The sequence below is a fragment of the Salvelinus fontinalis genome, chromosome 22 (genome assembly GCF_029448725.1).
Source record: "Salvelinus fontinalis isolate EN_2023a chromosome 22, ASM2944872v1, whole genome shotgun sequence".
NCBI lineage: Eukaryota > Metazoa > Chordata > Actinopteri > Salmoniformes > Salmonidae > Salvelinus > Salvelinus fontinalis.
In genome coordinates this window covers 9,632,001-9,646,846 of record NC_074686.1, presented here as the reverse complement: position 1 = coordinate 9,646,846, position 14,846 = coordinate 9,632,001, and the positions used below count along the sequence as shown (strand labels likewise).

The 14,846-nt window shown below is 43.5% G+C and overlaps 1 protein-coding gene across 1 annotated transcript; it reads left to right on the top strand.

Annotated features, from left to right (window-relative positions):
- Positions 1-915: 915 nt before the first annotated feature.
- On the top strand, positions 916-8,220 carry LOC129819733 (tubulin beta chain). Its single transcript, XM_055876271.1, has 4 exons — positions 916-1,083; positions 3,429-3,537; positions 5,449-5,559; positions 5,769-8,220. Exons 1-4 carry the CDS (start codon positions 1,027-1,029, stop codon positions 6,824-6,826), a joined length of 1,335 nt encoding a protein of 444 aa, XP_055732246.1. The 5' UTR covers positions 916-1,026; the 3' UTR covers positions 6,827-8,220.
- The last annotated feature ends 6,626 nt before the right edge of the window (positions 8,221-14,846 follow it).

The following is a 14,846-nucleotide window of genomic DNA, read 5'->3' as shown; positions in this document are numbered from 1 at the left end:
CTCCCAGGAATGTCTTATATGATGGATCATTAGCTTATACACTAACTTTCACACATCTAGATGGCCGGGCAAGGTGGGTGTGGAGCCAAAGACAGCAGGGGTTCAAACTGTAGAACCCAGTTACTACATTTGAATATAAAAATTGATTTTATCAAGCTATGCAACATTTTATCTCTTGGACCCTCGGGATGACAAATCAGAGTAAGATTACTGAATGTAAGTACATTATTTACCTTCAGATGTGAATGTATCAAACCAGTTGCCATGATAAAGGTTTTTGTTGTCGTGCACTCTCCTCAAACAATAGCATGGTATTTTTTCACTGTCATAGCTACTGTAAATTTGACACTGCAGTTAGATTAACAATAATTTAAGCTTTCTGCCCATATAAGACATGTCCATGTCCTGGAAAGTTTGCTGTTACTTACAGCATCATTAAAACCTATTTGTTTTAAACTCATATTTTGGATGATGAACATATTTGCATTTATTGTAGTAAGGTTATCAATATGTCAGTGATTTGTCTTGGCTGATCTGATTTCAAGTAATATTACTGTACATAATATCCCCTTTTAGTTTTTTATTATAGGGACTGTTTTCACATCTAATAGGGGGAGAATTATTATCCAACAAAATATTTTTGCATTAATAGCCAATTCTATAGGAGTCTTACAGGACGCATGGCAGGAAAGTCATACATTAGATGCTGATTCCATGGCCTGCTCCAACAGGACAGTGATGACAGGACGGGACGCGGCACTCCCTCTCTACTTCCGGCCCCTTTCATTACGGCAGAGAAACCCCTTAGATTTTCTTTCCTCAGCCAATCAAGATTGGGTTTCCGAAGACCGTGACCAATCATTAGGGCAAGCCTCGGTTTGGGCACGGTCCAGACTTATAAATTCTTTGTCCCGCCTTGCGCAAAGGTGGCATCCACATACTTCACAGTGGTCAGTGTGTTAACTGTGTGGCCATAACAGCACGCCACTTCTTCGCTTGTATTTTCTATTATAACTATCATACAGAATGAGGGAAATCGTGCACATTCAGGCCGGCCAGTGTGGTAACCAGATTGGGGCCAAGGTAAGAATCGTGAAAACTGAAATGAACAAGGCTTACATTTAGGAATTAATCAATAATGCATTGTACCATTTGTTGCTTCTCGAGACAAAAAGTTGTATTCTAGGCTATGCGTATTTTAAGTCGAAATGTTCCACTTAGCGGAAATGATAAACATTCAATGCAGAATGTTCCGTTATGGTTTCTTTTCTAACATGAGGTGGCCATTTAAAGTTATCTCAATGGAAAAAGAGTACCGGAAAGAATATCCATTTTGTTGTCCCCTTTTCTGTCCTGTTGTAAAACTTCTACTTCGTTTTGTTCTTTATGGGATATAAATGTATAATTTGTCAATGTGAACTAGTCGTAGAAGAAAGCTAAACTGGAAGAACGATGACAGTTATTTTATTATAGTGAGATAACGGGTCTATCGAGACATGCATTCGCTGGGCGTGTGGCTGTGTCCCTCTGCCTGGCCTCTCTCTGCCACGCTCATTGTTTTGTGTCTGGAATAGCCTTCTCTTCAACGGATGACAAAAAACAGATGTCTAAAATGAAGACTTTAAAACACAAATGATAAAACAACTAAAAAGACACTTAGTCCTACAGTTATGACACTGGCAAAAACTATAGCTTCATATAGTTCACATCAACCCCCGCGTTTACAGATGTTGATGCACAAATTTAGCATTTTTGAGACAATTTATTTAGTTTTTTTTGTGGTTTGCCGAGTCAACGTTTCCTATAATTTTAGTCTCAGTATTCCCTTGCATTACACATTTACATACGGAACGTTACTTACGTTAAAGTCAAACTTTAAAAGAGTAATGGGCTTTTTACGACAGAAACGCATGCCCTGTTGCGCATTTATACACCGGCTCTTTGCTGAGTGCGCATAATAGACCAGTAAAATAAACCATTATTAACGCTATGATAGTCATTTCACAATGGCGATTTAAGTTGAAAAGCGGGGACACTATAACCGTTGTCTTGTTGGAGCTGAATAAACGTCCTTTATGAAAAAAAGGGGAAAGTTGCTGAAGCAGGCAGGAGAGGAACGAATGCCAACAACTGTGATTCTGGGCGAGGGGGAGGGATATGAACAAGCCGTAGACTATCAGAGTTGATGACGTCATTTAAATGACTAACTCTTATGATAAAGAGCCGAGCTAACACTTTAGAGTATCCTATATGTTTCTATCCTCGACTTAATTATTTTACACAACACCATTTGGGAACACCACCATGGAGGGTCGAGTGGGCCAGTGAAAGGTAATCAACGTAATTTAATATCCGCAAAGCCTCAATTACTCTCTTTAAATATGCTGCCTATACCGGTTCGCTAGATAAGTCTATTCAGCCCTACCGTTTGTGGTGGATGGAAACGGAGTGTGTCACTAGCCGAATTTGGTAGCCCTAACTTGTTGATGTGTTAAATGAGAATTTGTCTTAGCACAGTGAACAAGAATTGTCCGTTTCACTAATCTTTCTTGTTATTGAGAGGGGCTAAAGAATGGATTTCAAAGTGGAGTGAAAGATCAAGAGGTGTATGATATCAGTGTCCTCTCTCCATTTCAGAATGGGGTCAGTCGAGTTCGTGTGACAGTCTGTGCCACTTCCTTAACGAGGTTTCGCCTTAACGTCTCACCCCATCAATCTGTCCCAGTAGTCTAATTCCTCTGGGATGGTTATACTTTGCCTGCTTATGTGGTAGCCTACAGAGTGCTGCTTCTCTCTTAGCCACTTATAATGAATCTTCATGGATGGTCCTTATTCTAGTATAATGTCTTGTGACTGCGAAGGTAATTATTTATTGGATTTGCCTCAGGAGGGATGTTTCTGAGCCAATGCCGACATCTGCTTTCTACACTCCCTGAGAGAATTCGACAGCAATTTTTCACCCATGTGATACCTGGGAAGTCAAGAGCACACATCTGTGCGAGGATAGACAATGCCACTGGGAGACATTTCGAATAGTTTTGGAATTATGTAACGTATTGAATATCCATATGGTTCAACTTAACATAATAGTTTGTCTTGCATGATATTTTGTAAGTGATGTGTTGTAGATGATACCTTATATGGTATGGTATATGGCCATGTTCATCTTTACAGCAATAGCCATTTTTTTCATTACATTTCTAATGTAATAATAATAATATAATAATAATAATAATAATATAGTAACAACAATCAAATATACATTACTAGCTCAGCTTCCCAACCACTTGACCTCACACCACCCCACAAGTGAATGGGCTATTACATTACGTTGGTAGTTCAGCCACTTAGTGCAACCTGCACTTTAGGAGTGCTGGCCTGTGTCAATTCAAGCATCTTGTTGACTTTTATCGATCTGACCTCTTTAGTTCTGGGAGGTGATCAGCGATGAACATGGCATCGACCCAACAGGCTCCTACCATGGAGACAGCGACCTGCAGCTGGACAGGATCAGTGTCTACTACAACGAGGCTTCAGGTAGCACATCTCCACCCTCTACAGTTACAAAGAACCTTTCAACAGAAGAATGTTTTTGGTGCTTACACAGACATGTACATACAGTACCAGTCAAACGTTTTGGACAACACCTACTCATTCAGGGGTCCTTCTTTATTTTGACCTGTTTTCGAAATTGTGGAATAATTGTGAAGACATCAAAACTATGAAATAACACATATGTAGTAACCAAAAGAGTGAAACAAATCAAAATATATTTTATATTTGAGATTCTTCAAAGTAGCCACCCTTTGCCTTGACGACAGCTTTGCACACTCTTGGCATTCTCTCAACCAGCTTCATGAGGTAGCCACCTGGAATGCATTTCAATTAACAGGTGTGCCTTGTTAAAAGTTAATTTGTGGAATTTATTTCCCTCTTAATGTGTTTGAGCCAATCAGTTGTGTTGTGACAAGGTAGGGGTGGTATACAGATAGCCCTATTTGGTAAAAGACCAAGTCCATATTATTGCAATAAACAGCTCAAATAAGCAAAGAGAAACGACGGTCCATCATTACTTTAAGACATGAAGGTCAGTCAATCAGGAACTTTTCAAGTTTCTTTAAGTGCAGTCGCAAAAACCATCAATCGCTATGATGAAACTGGCTCTCACGAGGACCGCCACAGGAAAGGAAGACCCAGCGTTACCTCTGCTGCAGAGGATAAGTTCATTAGAGTTAACTGCACCTAAGATTGCAGTCCAAATAAATGCTTCACAGAGTTCAAGTAACAGACACATCTCAACATCAACTGTTCAGAGGAGACTGCGTGAATCAGGCCTTCATGGTCAAATTGCTGCAAAGAAACCATTACTAATGGACACCAATTAGAAGAAGAGACTTGCTTTTGCCAAGAAACACGAGTAATGAACATTAGACCGGTGGAAATCTTTCCTTTGGTCTGATGGGTCCAAATTTTAGATTTTTGTTTCCAACCGCCGTGTCTTTGTGAGACGCAGAGTAGGTGAACGGATGATCTCCGCATGTGTGGTTCCAACTGTGAAGCATGGAGAAGGAGGTGTGGGGGTGCTTTGCTGGTGGCACTGTCAGTTATTTATTTAGAATTCAAGGCACACTTAACCAGCATGGCTACCACAGCATTCTGCAGCGATTCTGCATCCCATCTGGTTTGCCCTTAGTGGGACTATCATTTGTTTTTCAACAGAACAATGACCCAACACCCCTCCAGGCTGTGTAAGGGCTATTTGACCAAGAAGGAGAGTGATGGAGTGCTGCATCAGATGACCTGGCCTCCACACTCACCTGACTTCAACCCAATTGAGATGGTTTGGGATGAGTTGAACCGCAGAGTGAAAGAAAAGCAGCCAACATGTGCTCAACGTATGTGGGAACTGCTTCAAGACTGTTGGAAAAGCATTCCAGGTGAAGCTGGTTGAGAGAATGCCAAGAGTGTGCAAAGCTGTCATCAAGGCAAAGGGTGGCTACTTTGAAGAATGTAAAATATATTTTGATTTGTTTAACACTTTTTTTGGTTACTACATGATCCGTATGTGTTATTTAATAGTTTTGATGTCTTCACTATTATTCTACAATGTAGAAAATAGTAAAAATAAAGATAAAACCCTTGAATGAGTAGATGTGTCAAACTTTTTGACTGGTACTGTATATGCAAACATACATATATACATTTATTCTATTGAAATTGAGATTCATTTAAATTATATCCATAACGTAATGGGTGAAAATGTCAACATGGCAAGGGATACTGAATAGGATCACTCAATTCGTGGACTAATGGAGGTGTACAGGACGTGATATATTTTGTCCTCCCCCTGGTGGACAGACAGGAGCTCTACTCCCCTTGACATCATATATCCCATTGTTCCCTGCAGTATTGAGCTGGTGTGTGTCTCTATCTTTGTCTCTCCTGGAGGTGGCAAGTATGTACCCAGAGCGGTCCTAGTGGACCTGGAGCCCGGCACCATGGATTCTGTCAGATCCGGACCGTTCGGGCAGATCTTCAGACCAGACAACTTTGTGTTTGGTAAGGAATGAGATGGGTTTGAGTTTAGCACTGCTTGGAAACGTATGGGACATATCACTTTTAGTTAGCACATAGAGAAATGAAACTGAGTGAAAAAACACATATTATGAAACAGTCCTGTCATTTTTTAAGTAAAATAGGGTTTGAGGTGTTCTCCTCTCTTGACCCTTTCTCCTTCAAATGACCCTCCTTTCCTCCTATTTTTCTAGGTCAAAGCGGTGCAGGAAACAACTGGGCCAAGGGCCACTACACTGAGGGAGCAGAGTTGGTGGACTCGGTCCTGGATGTGGTGAGGAAAGAGGCTGAGAGCTGCGACTGCCTCCAGGGCTTCCAGCTCACCCACTCCCTGGGTGGGGGCACTGGCTCTGGCATGGGCACCCTGCTCATCAGCAAGATCCGTGAAGAGTACCCCGACCGCATCATGAACACCTTCAGCGTAGTGCCCTCCCCTAAAGTATCAGACACTGTGGTGGAGCCCTACAACGCCACCCTCTCGGTTCACCAACTTGTAGAGAACACAGACGAGACCTTCTGCATTGACAATGAGGCTCTCTACGACATCTGCTTCCGGACCCTCAAACTCACCACGCCGACTTACGGAGACCTCAACCACCTGGTGTCGGCCACCATGAGCGGAGTGACCACCTGCCTGCGTTTCCCCGGCCAGCTCAACGCCGACCTCCGTAAATTGGCTGTCAACATGGTGCCTTTCCCCCGTCTCCACTTCTTCATCCCGGGCTTCGCCCCCCTCACCAGCAGGGGGAGCCAGCAGTACCGTGCCCTCACCGTTCCGGAGCTCACCCAGCAAGTGTTCGACGCCAAGAACATGATGGCCGCATGTGACCCGCGTCACGGTCGCTACCTCACTGTCGCCGCTGTCTTCCGTGGCCGAATGTCCATGAAGGAGGTGGACGAGCAGATGCTCAACGTACAGAACAAGAACAGCAGCTACTTTGTGGAATGGATCCCCAACAACGTCAAGACCGCTGTCTGTGACATCCCACCCCGCGGCCTCAAAATGGCCGTCACCTTCATCGGCAACAGCACGGCCATCCAGGAGCTGTTCAAGCGCATCTCTGAGCAGTTCACCGCCATGTTCCGCCGCAAGGCCTTCCTCCATTGGTACACCGGAGAGGGCATGGACGAGATGGAGTTCACTGAGGCGGAGAGCAACATGAACGACCTGGTGTCTGAGTACCAGCAGTACCAGGACGCCACCGCTGAGGAGGAAGGTGAGTTTGAGGAGGAGGCTGAGGAGGATGCTTAAAGACGGAGTGAAGCAACACGAGCGAGGTGGAAGAATGAAAAAGAGTCCTACGGAAAGCCGTAAAAGTGCCAAAAGAAAACCGGAGAAATACTATAGAACGTAGCTGAGAAGAGGAGGGGCCCAATTGCACACCCAGAAATGGAGGATCAAATCTGAAAATGGCTGAAATGGCTCGAGTAGAATAGAATGACAGAAGAATGTGACTGGACAAGGGAGAATGAATGTAAGTAAGAGGAGGAGAGGAGTGACAAGCAGCATTATGAACAAATAAACCGGACACAGTCTGCATTCCATTTACTGTAACACCATTTAATAAATAAGTACGTTAAGAAACAAAATTGTTGAAAGAAAGTTAAAGAAGAAGCCTGTGCCTATGACAAGATTGTTCCTGTTATTTTCAGTCTTTTGTTGTTGCCGTGATTTTGCATTTAATCATGTCACAAATAAATGTGAATGTGACCACATAAGCACTACAGGACCTCTCACCCCACAGTTCTGATTTTGAGACTATGGTTGTTAAACAAAAATTTGAGACTATGGTTGTAAAACAAAAATCAAGTTATAACACTAACACAGGTTTGAGCGGACTGGGAGGAATGAGTCAAGTGACAACACTAACAGGTTGGAGCGGACTGGGAGGAGTGAGGCTATCTGCACCCTGTTGGTATAGTCACCTTGGTGATAGCCTGGTCCCAGATCTGTTTGTGTTGTCTTGCCACCAACTTCTATGGTCATTGCATCATCATTGGCAAACAGATCTGGGATCAGACTAATTAACTTCTGAACGGGGACTTGATTCTGACCTGACTTTAATGAAGGTGTCTGTGCCACCTGGAGCCGCCCTCCCCCGGATGCCAACCAACCGTCTGTGAATACAGGAAGACATAGACAAAGATGGGATGAAATGAATCAATGGATTTAGTTTGATAGTGCCAATGGAGCTTTATAACAGACAACAATATCATGCCAATGACCAGTGAACATGTGTTGAGTTCTACCATTATTATCAATCTCAATGATGGTGGAACTGGAACATAATGGGGATAGGTCCATGAATTTTATTCCATTTGACCATAGCAAGGTTTTGAAACAAGATTATCTGAAGGAACCTCTGCAAATGTGTGTGTACAGAACATTTTAGTAAACGTTTACATTTTTAACCACTATTCACATAGATGTCATTGTTATTTTAGGCCCAAGCCAGGTTATATGTCCAAACCCGGCTATAGTGTTAGGTAGTGTTGACATCTGTACTGCACTATGAAGGGATGAAACTGCAACTCTCTTGTATGTGTTTTCTTTGTTTTTTCTATTCTGATTATTATAAAAATGATCTCTGAGAAAGTGAAAGGCAAGGTGCCCCTGGGGAGAAATAAAAAGGCCTTTTTAGAAAACCTCTCTGGTGTTATTATTGGAAAATAATATTGTGGTATAATGAAGCAATAATACATTCACAATGAAACTATTGCAAACTTTTACTGTAACACCCTTGCATTGAACATTTAGAAAATCGGTAGAATAGAAACAAATATTAAATCAATAAACTGTTGGGCAAAGGCAAAAACATATCCTTTGGTGTTTAGGCTATTTGTAAAACGAGATTATAAAAGAATATGAATAAGCACTTGAAAACAGCAAATAAACCCAAATGATCTTCCAAAATATTGCTACCTTGTCTAATGCACTAGAATATGTAGATTCCTCTGCCTGGGTCTGTGATGAATTCCAAAAGGGCATAAGCAGTGACAGACACATCAAATTCGATCTGTCAGATCATGCTCCGTAAACAACAGGTTTGGAATTGGAGAATCCCTTGGCTCTTCTTATGTTAGTACAAACTCAGAGAAGGGGAGGAGGGAAAAAAGAGTAAAAACAGATAAATGAAAAACGAATTAGGTCATGAATGTAGGGCCATTTTGAATTTGTTTAAATCATCAGCCACCACTGTAACTAACCTGCCTATAAGTGTGATATTGCAGCCTACAGGATATCTAAAGCTGTAAAACAATATATTTTTAAACATTTGTTGGTATAAAACAGTTATATTTGTTCTTTTTTTAATCAAACATCAAGGCAAACAAGATGTGGAGTCATAATAAGCAAGGGACAATCAACGATGGGGTATGCGTTCTCTGGAAAATAATGTGTGGAACACGTACCATGGCGAAATTTTAACAAACGTAATCTAGAAATCTGTTATTTTGCAGGTAGAAATGTGTTCAACATTCACTGAAGTAGCTAGCAAGTTGACTAAATAGCAACAGTAGTAGTTCCCTTGGTAACCAAACAAATAGACTTGCTAGTTTAGCTAACCAAACCATCAATCCTAGCTTGCTATTTATGAAAATCGAATTCAACAAAGCCAATAATGTTTTCAATTCAACTATTGTTTTCAAAAGCAGCTCAAACATAGAACATGTAAGACCTATAGCCATTGAATTCTACCGTGTAAAGATAGGCCTATTATTTAAGCAAAAAGTCCCGAGAGGGTGTGGTATATATACCACGGATAATAAGGACTGTTCTTAAGCGACACACAACCCTGAGGGCCTGGATACAGGTGTAACTGACAGTTAGACTTACAGATTATGTCGTTGTTTTGTGTTTGAATTGTGTAACTGACAGTTAGACTTACAGGTTATGTCGTTGTTTTGTGTTTGAATTGTTTACGTGTCCGCTGTGCGGGGAATTGACAAGACAAGCGGAACTACTTAGCTAATAACTGTTGTAACGGGGATTCTTATTGTAGAAATACACTTTTGGAGGGAAGGCAATCCCGCGCTGTGTTAGCTAAGTTTTCATGTCATCGGGTGCAGTTCATAAAGTTTGAAGCGTATATGTTAGTGTAACAGTATAACTTTAAACCGTCCCCTCGCCCCGACACGGGCGCGAACCAGGGACCCTCTGCACACATCAACAACAGTCACCCACGAAGCAGCGTTACCCATCGCTCCACAAAGGCCGCGGAGCAAGGGGCAACCCTACAGAGCAACCTCTCAGAGCAAGTGACGTAACTGATTGAAATGCTACTAGCGCGTACCCGCTAACTAGCTAGCCATTTCACATCCGTTACATTAGGATGGTAACGTTATAATAATTAAGGATGAAGCGTGAATTCATGCCAGGAATAATAATTGTGAAGTTTGATTTCCTCCCTTCTGTAATAGGCAGCCAATGAGGTATTTTTCCTTTATTCATGTGTTTAATCTAATACTGTTATAGCGCCGGCTAAACTGTTTATGTATGTAAGCACTTCAGAGTTATACCAAGCTAATAAGTCACTCGTAAGATAAGGTTGTAAGAGTGTGCTTAACTGTATTTTTCATTTACTTTATAGTTCTCACGGAAGGTGATAATTCTGACTAAATCTACAGAATAAAGCCGCCAGTTAAAATCAAGGAACGGTTGTGCGCGTGGTTACTGGAGGGAGCTACAACAGGCCTTAGCCGTGGTATATTGGCCAATTACCACAAACCCCCGAGTTGCCTTATTGCTATTATAAACTGGTTACCAACGTAATTAGAGAAGTTAAAATAAATATTTTGTCACATCCCTGGTATATTTTTATTTGATTTATTTAACCTTTATTTAACTAGGCAAGTCAATTAAGAACAAATTCTTATTTACAATGACGGCCTACAAAAAGGCAAAAGACCTCCTGCGGCAAGAGAGACAACACAACACTACATAAGACAACAACATAGCAAGGCAGCAACACATGACAACACTTAACATCCTCCAAAATGGCGTAGCAGTCAGACGTGTGTTTTGTATTGTCCCGTCCTGTGTAAATATCGTTTTCCTCGTATTTTTCGTATATATTTTAATCTCACTTTCCATCTACGGACTGAATATAGTCTCCTGCAACCCGCCTCACCCAATGTGGTACGGATTTGCTATTTTTATACTTTTTAACCGGAACCCTAGTTAGTAGTCAGTTAGCCACTGCTAGCGTCTTCACCGTTAACTCGGACACCAGCCAGCCTCAGCTCGGTCAATACCTTGCAAGTCTGCACAGCGCGATATCAACCCAGAGCATATCAGACTGCTTTTTCTCTACCACATCTCCGGATTCCTACCGCAAGCTCTGAACCTTTACACCGGATCATCGCAGCTAGCTAGCTGCAATCCGAGTGGCTACTCCTGGCTAACGTCTCTGTCCCGAAGCAAGTGTAACGGATGTGAAATAGCTAGCTAGTTAGCGGTGGTGTGCGCAAAAAGCGTTTCAATCCGTTACGTCACTCGCTTTGAGACCTTGAAGTAGTGGTTCCCCTTGCAGGCTTTTGTGGAGCGATGGGTAACGATGCTTCATGGGTGACTGTTGTTGTCTGTGTGCAGAGGGTCCCTGGTTCGAGCCCGGCTATGGGCGAGGGGACGGACTAAAGTTATACTGTTAGATTGATGCTGTTGACCCGGATCACTGGTTGCTGTGGAAGAGGAGGAGGTTGAAAGGGGTGAGTGTAACGGATGTGAAATGGCTAGCTAGTTAGCGGTGGTGCGCGCTAAAAGCATTTCAATCTGTTACGTCACTCGCTTTGAGACCTTGAAGTAGTGGTTCCCCTTTGCTCTGCAAGGGCTGTGGCCTTTGTGGAGCGATGGGTAACGATGCTTCGTGGGTGTCAGTTGTTGATGTGTGCAGAGGGTCCCTAGTTCGCGCCCGGGTATGGGCGAGGGAACGGACGTAAAGTTATACTGTTACACAAGCACCAGTTAGCATTGAGCTAGGCCCATCTCCCGGCTAGCCAAAGAGGTCCACCAGCTAATTCTTAGGCTACAATAACTCTTTTGCCAATTGACCTGGACCTTTTACTGCCGACACGGAGCCCTGCCGATCCATCACTACTGGTCTGCCGGCGTAATCGCCCGAGGTGGTTTCAACAGGCTCGTCCATTGCATAGTCGCCGAAGGTCCATCTGCTAGCCCCGGTCCTTTAGCTGTCTGAATCGCCGTGTCTCCAGCTCGACTAGCGTAGTAGCGACTACTGAACGGCTCCCTGACTCACCTATTGCTATTCATTGGACCCTATGATCACTCGGCTACACATGCCTTTCCCTAATGTCAATATGCCTTGTTTATTGCTGTTTTGGTTAGTTATTATTGTCCTATTTCACTGTAGAGCCCTTTCACTGTAGATAGACCTTTTGTCCCACTCCCCACGCGTGCGGTGACCTCACCTGGCTTAACTGGTGCCTCTAGAGACAAAACCTCTCTCATCATCACTCAATGCCTAGGTTTACCTCCACTGTACTCACATCCTACCCTACCCTTGTCTGTACATTATGCCTTGAATCTATTCTTCCACGCCCAGAAATCTGCTCCTTTTCCTCTCTGTTCCGAACGCACTAGACGACCAGTTCTTATAGCCTTTAGCCGTACTCTTATCCTACTCCTCCTCTGGTCCCCCTATTCCCCAGGCACTCTCATTTGTTGACTTCTGTAACCGTAAAAGTCTTGGTTTCATGCATGTTAACATCAGAAGCCTCCAACCTAAGTTTGTTTTATTCACTGCTTTAGCACACTCCGCCAACTCTGATGTCCTAGCCATGTCTGAATCCTGGCTTAGGAAGGCCACCAACAATTCTGAAATGTCCATCCCTAACTACAACATTTCCCGCCAAGATAGAACTGCCAAAGGGGGCGGAGTTGCAATCTACTGCAGAGATAGCCTGCAGAGTTCTGTCATACTATCCAGGTCTGTGCCCAAACAATTCCAGCTTCTACTTTTAAAGATCCACCTTTCCAGAAACAAGTCTCTCAAAGTTGCCGCTTGTTATAGACCCCCCTCAGCCCCCAGCTGTGCACTGGACACCATGTGTGAATTGATTGCCCCCCATCTATCTTCAGAGTTCGTACTGTTAGGTCACCTAAACTGGGATATGCGTAACACTCCAGCCATCCTATAATCTAAGCTAGATGCCCTCAATCTCACACAAATGATCAAGGAACCTACCAGGTACAACCCTAAATCCATAACCATGGGTACCTCTTAGATATCATACTGACCTCTAAATACAACTCTGCTGTCTTCAATCAGGATCCCAGCGATCACTGCCTCATTGCCTACGTCCGTAATGGGTCACTGTCAAACGCTCCCTAAAACACTTCAGTGAGCAGGCCTTTCTAATCGACCTGGCCCGGGTATCCTGGAAGAAAATTGACCTCATCCCGTCAGTAGAGGATGCCTGGTTGCTCTTTAAAAGTGCTTTCCTCACCATCTTAAATAAGCATGCCCCATTCAAAAAATGTAGAACTAAGAACAGATATAGCCCTTGATTCACCCCAGACTTGACTGCCCTTGACCAGCACAAAAACATCCTGTGGAGTTATGCATTAGCATCGAATAGCCCACTGCACTGAGGCTAGGAAACACTGTCACCACAGATAAATCTACAATAATCGATCATTTCAATAAGCATTTTTCTACGGCTGGCCAGGCTTTCCACCTGGCTACCCCTACCTGGCCAACAGCTCTGCACCCCCTGCAGCAACTTGCCCAAGCCCCCCCGCTTCTCCTTCACCCAAATTCAGACAGCTGATGTTCTGAAAGAGCTGCAAAATCTGTATCCCTACAAATCAGCTGGGCTAGACAATCTGGACCCTCTCTTTCTAAAATGATCTGCCGAAATTGTTGACAACCCCTATTACTAGCCTGTTCAACCTCTCTTTCGTATCGTCTGAGTTCCCCTAAGATTGGAAAGCTGCCATGGTCATCCCCCTCTTCAAAGGGGGAGACACTCTAGACCCAAACTGTTATAGACCTGTATCCACCCTGCCCTGCCTTTCTAAAATCTTCGAAAGCCAAGTTAACAAACAGATCACCGACCATTTTGAATCCCACCATACCTTCTCCACTATGCAATCTGGTTTCCGAGCTAGTCATGGGTGCACCTCAGCCACGCTCAAGGTCCTAAACGATATCATAACCGGCATCGATAAAAGACAGTACTGTGCAGCCGTCTTCATTGACCTGGCCAAGGCTTTCAACTCTGTCAATCACCGCATTCTTATCGGCAGACTCAATAGCCTTGGTTTCTCAAATGACTGCCTCACCAGGTTCATCAACTACTTCTCAGATAGAGTTCAGTGTGTCAAATCGGAGGGCCTGTTGTCCGGACCTCTGGCACTCTATGGGGGTGCCACAGGGTTCAATTCTCTGGCTGACTCTTTCCTCTGTATATATCATTGATGTCGCTCCTGCTGCTGGTGATTCTCTGATCCACCTTTACGCAGACGACATCATTCTGTATACATCTGGCCTTTCTTTGGACACTGTGTTAACAAACCTCCAAACGAGCTTCAATGCCATACAACACTCCTTCCGTGGCCTCCAACTGCTTTTAAATGGTAGTAAAACTAAATGCATGCTCTTCAAACGATTGCTGCCCGCACCGGCCTGCACGACTAGCATCATTACTCTGGACGGTTCTGACTTAGAATATGTGGACAACTACAAATACCTAGGTGTCTGGTCTGGACGGTTCTGACTTAGAATATGTGGACAACTACAAATACCTAGGTGTCTGGTTAGACTGTAAACTTTCCTTCCAGACTCACATTAAGCATCTCCAATCCAAAATGTAATCTAGAATCGGCTTCCTATTTCGCAACAAAGCATCCTTCACTCATGCTGCCAAACATACCCTCGTAAAACTGACTATCCTACCGATCCATGACTTTGGCGATGTCATTTACAAAATAGCCTCCAACACTCTACTCAGCAAATTGGATGTAGTCTATCACAGTGCCATCCGTTTTGTCACCAAATCCCCATATACTACCCACCACTGCAACCTGTATGCTCTTGTTGGCTGGCCTTCACTACATATTCGTCGCCAAACCCACTGGATCCAGGTCATCTATAAGTCTTTGCTTGGTAAAGCCCTGCCTTATCTCAGCTCACTGGTCACCATAGCAACACCCACCCGTAGCACGCGCTCCAGCAGGTGTATTTTACTGGTCATCCCCAAAGAAAAACACCTACTCTGGCCGCCTTTCCTTCCAGTTCTCTGCTGCCAATGAC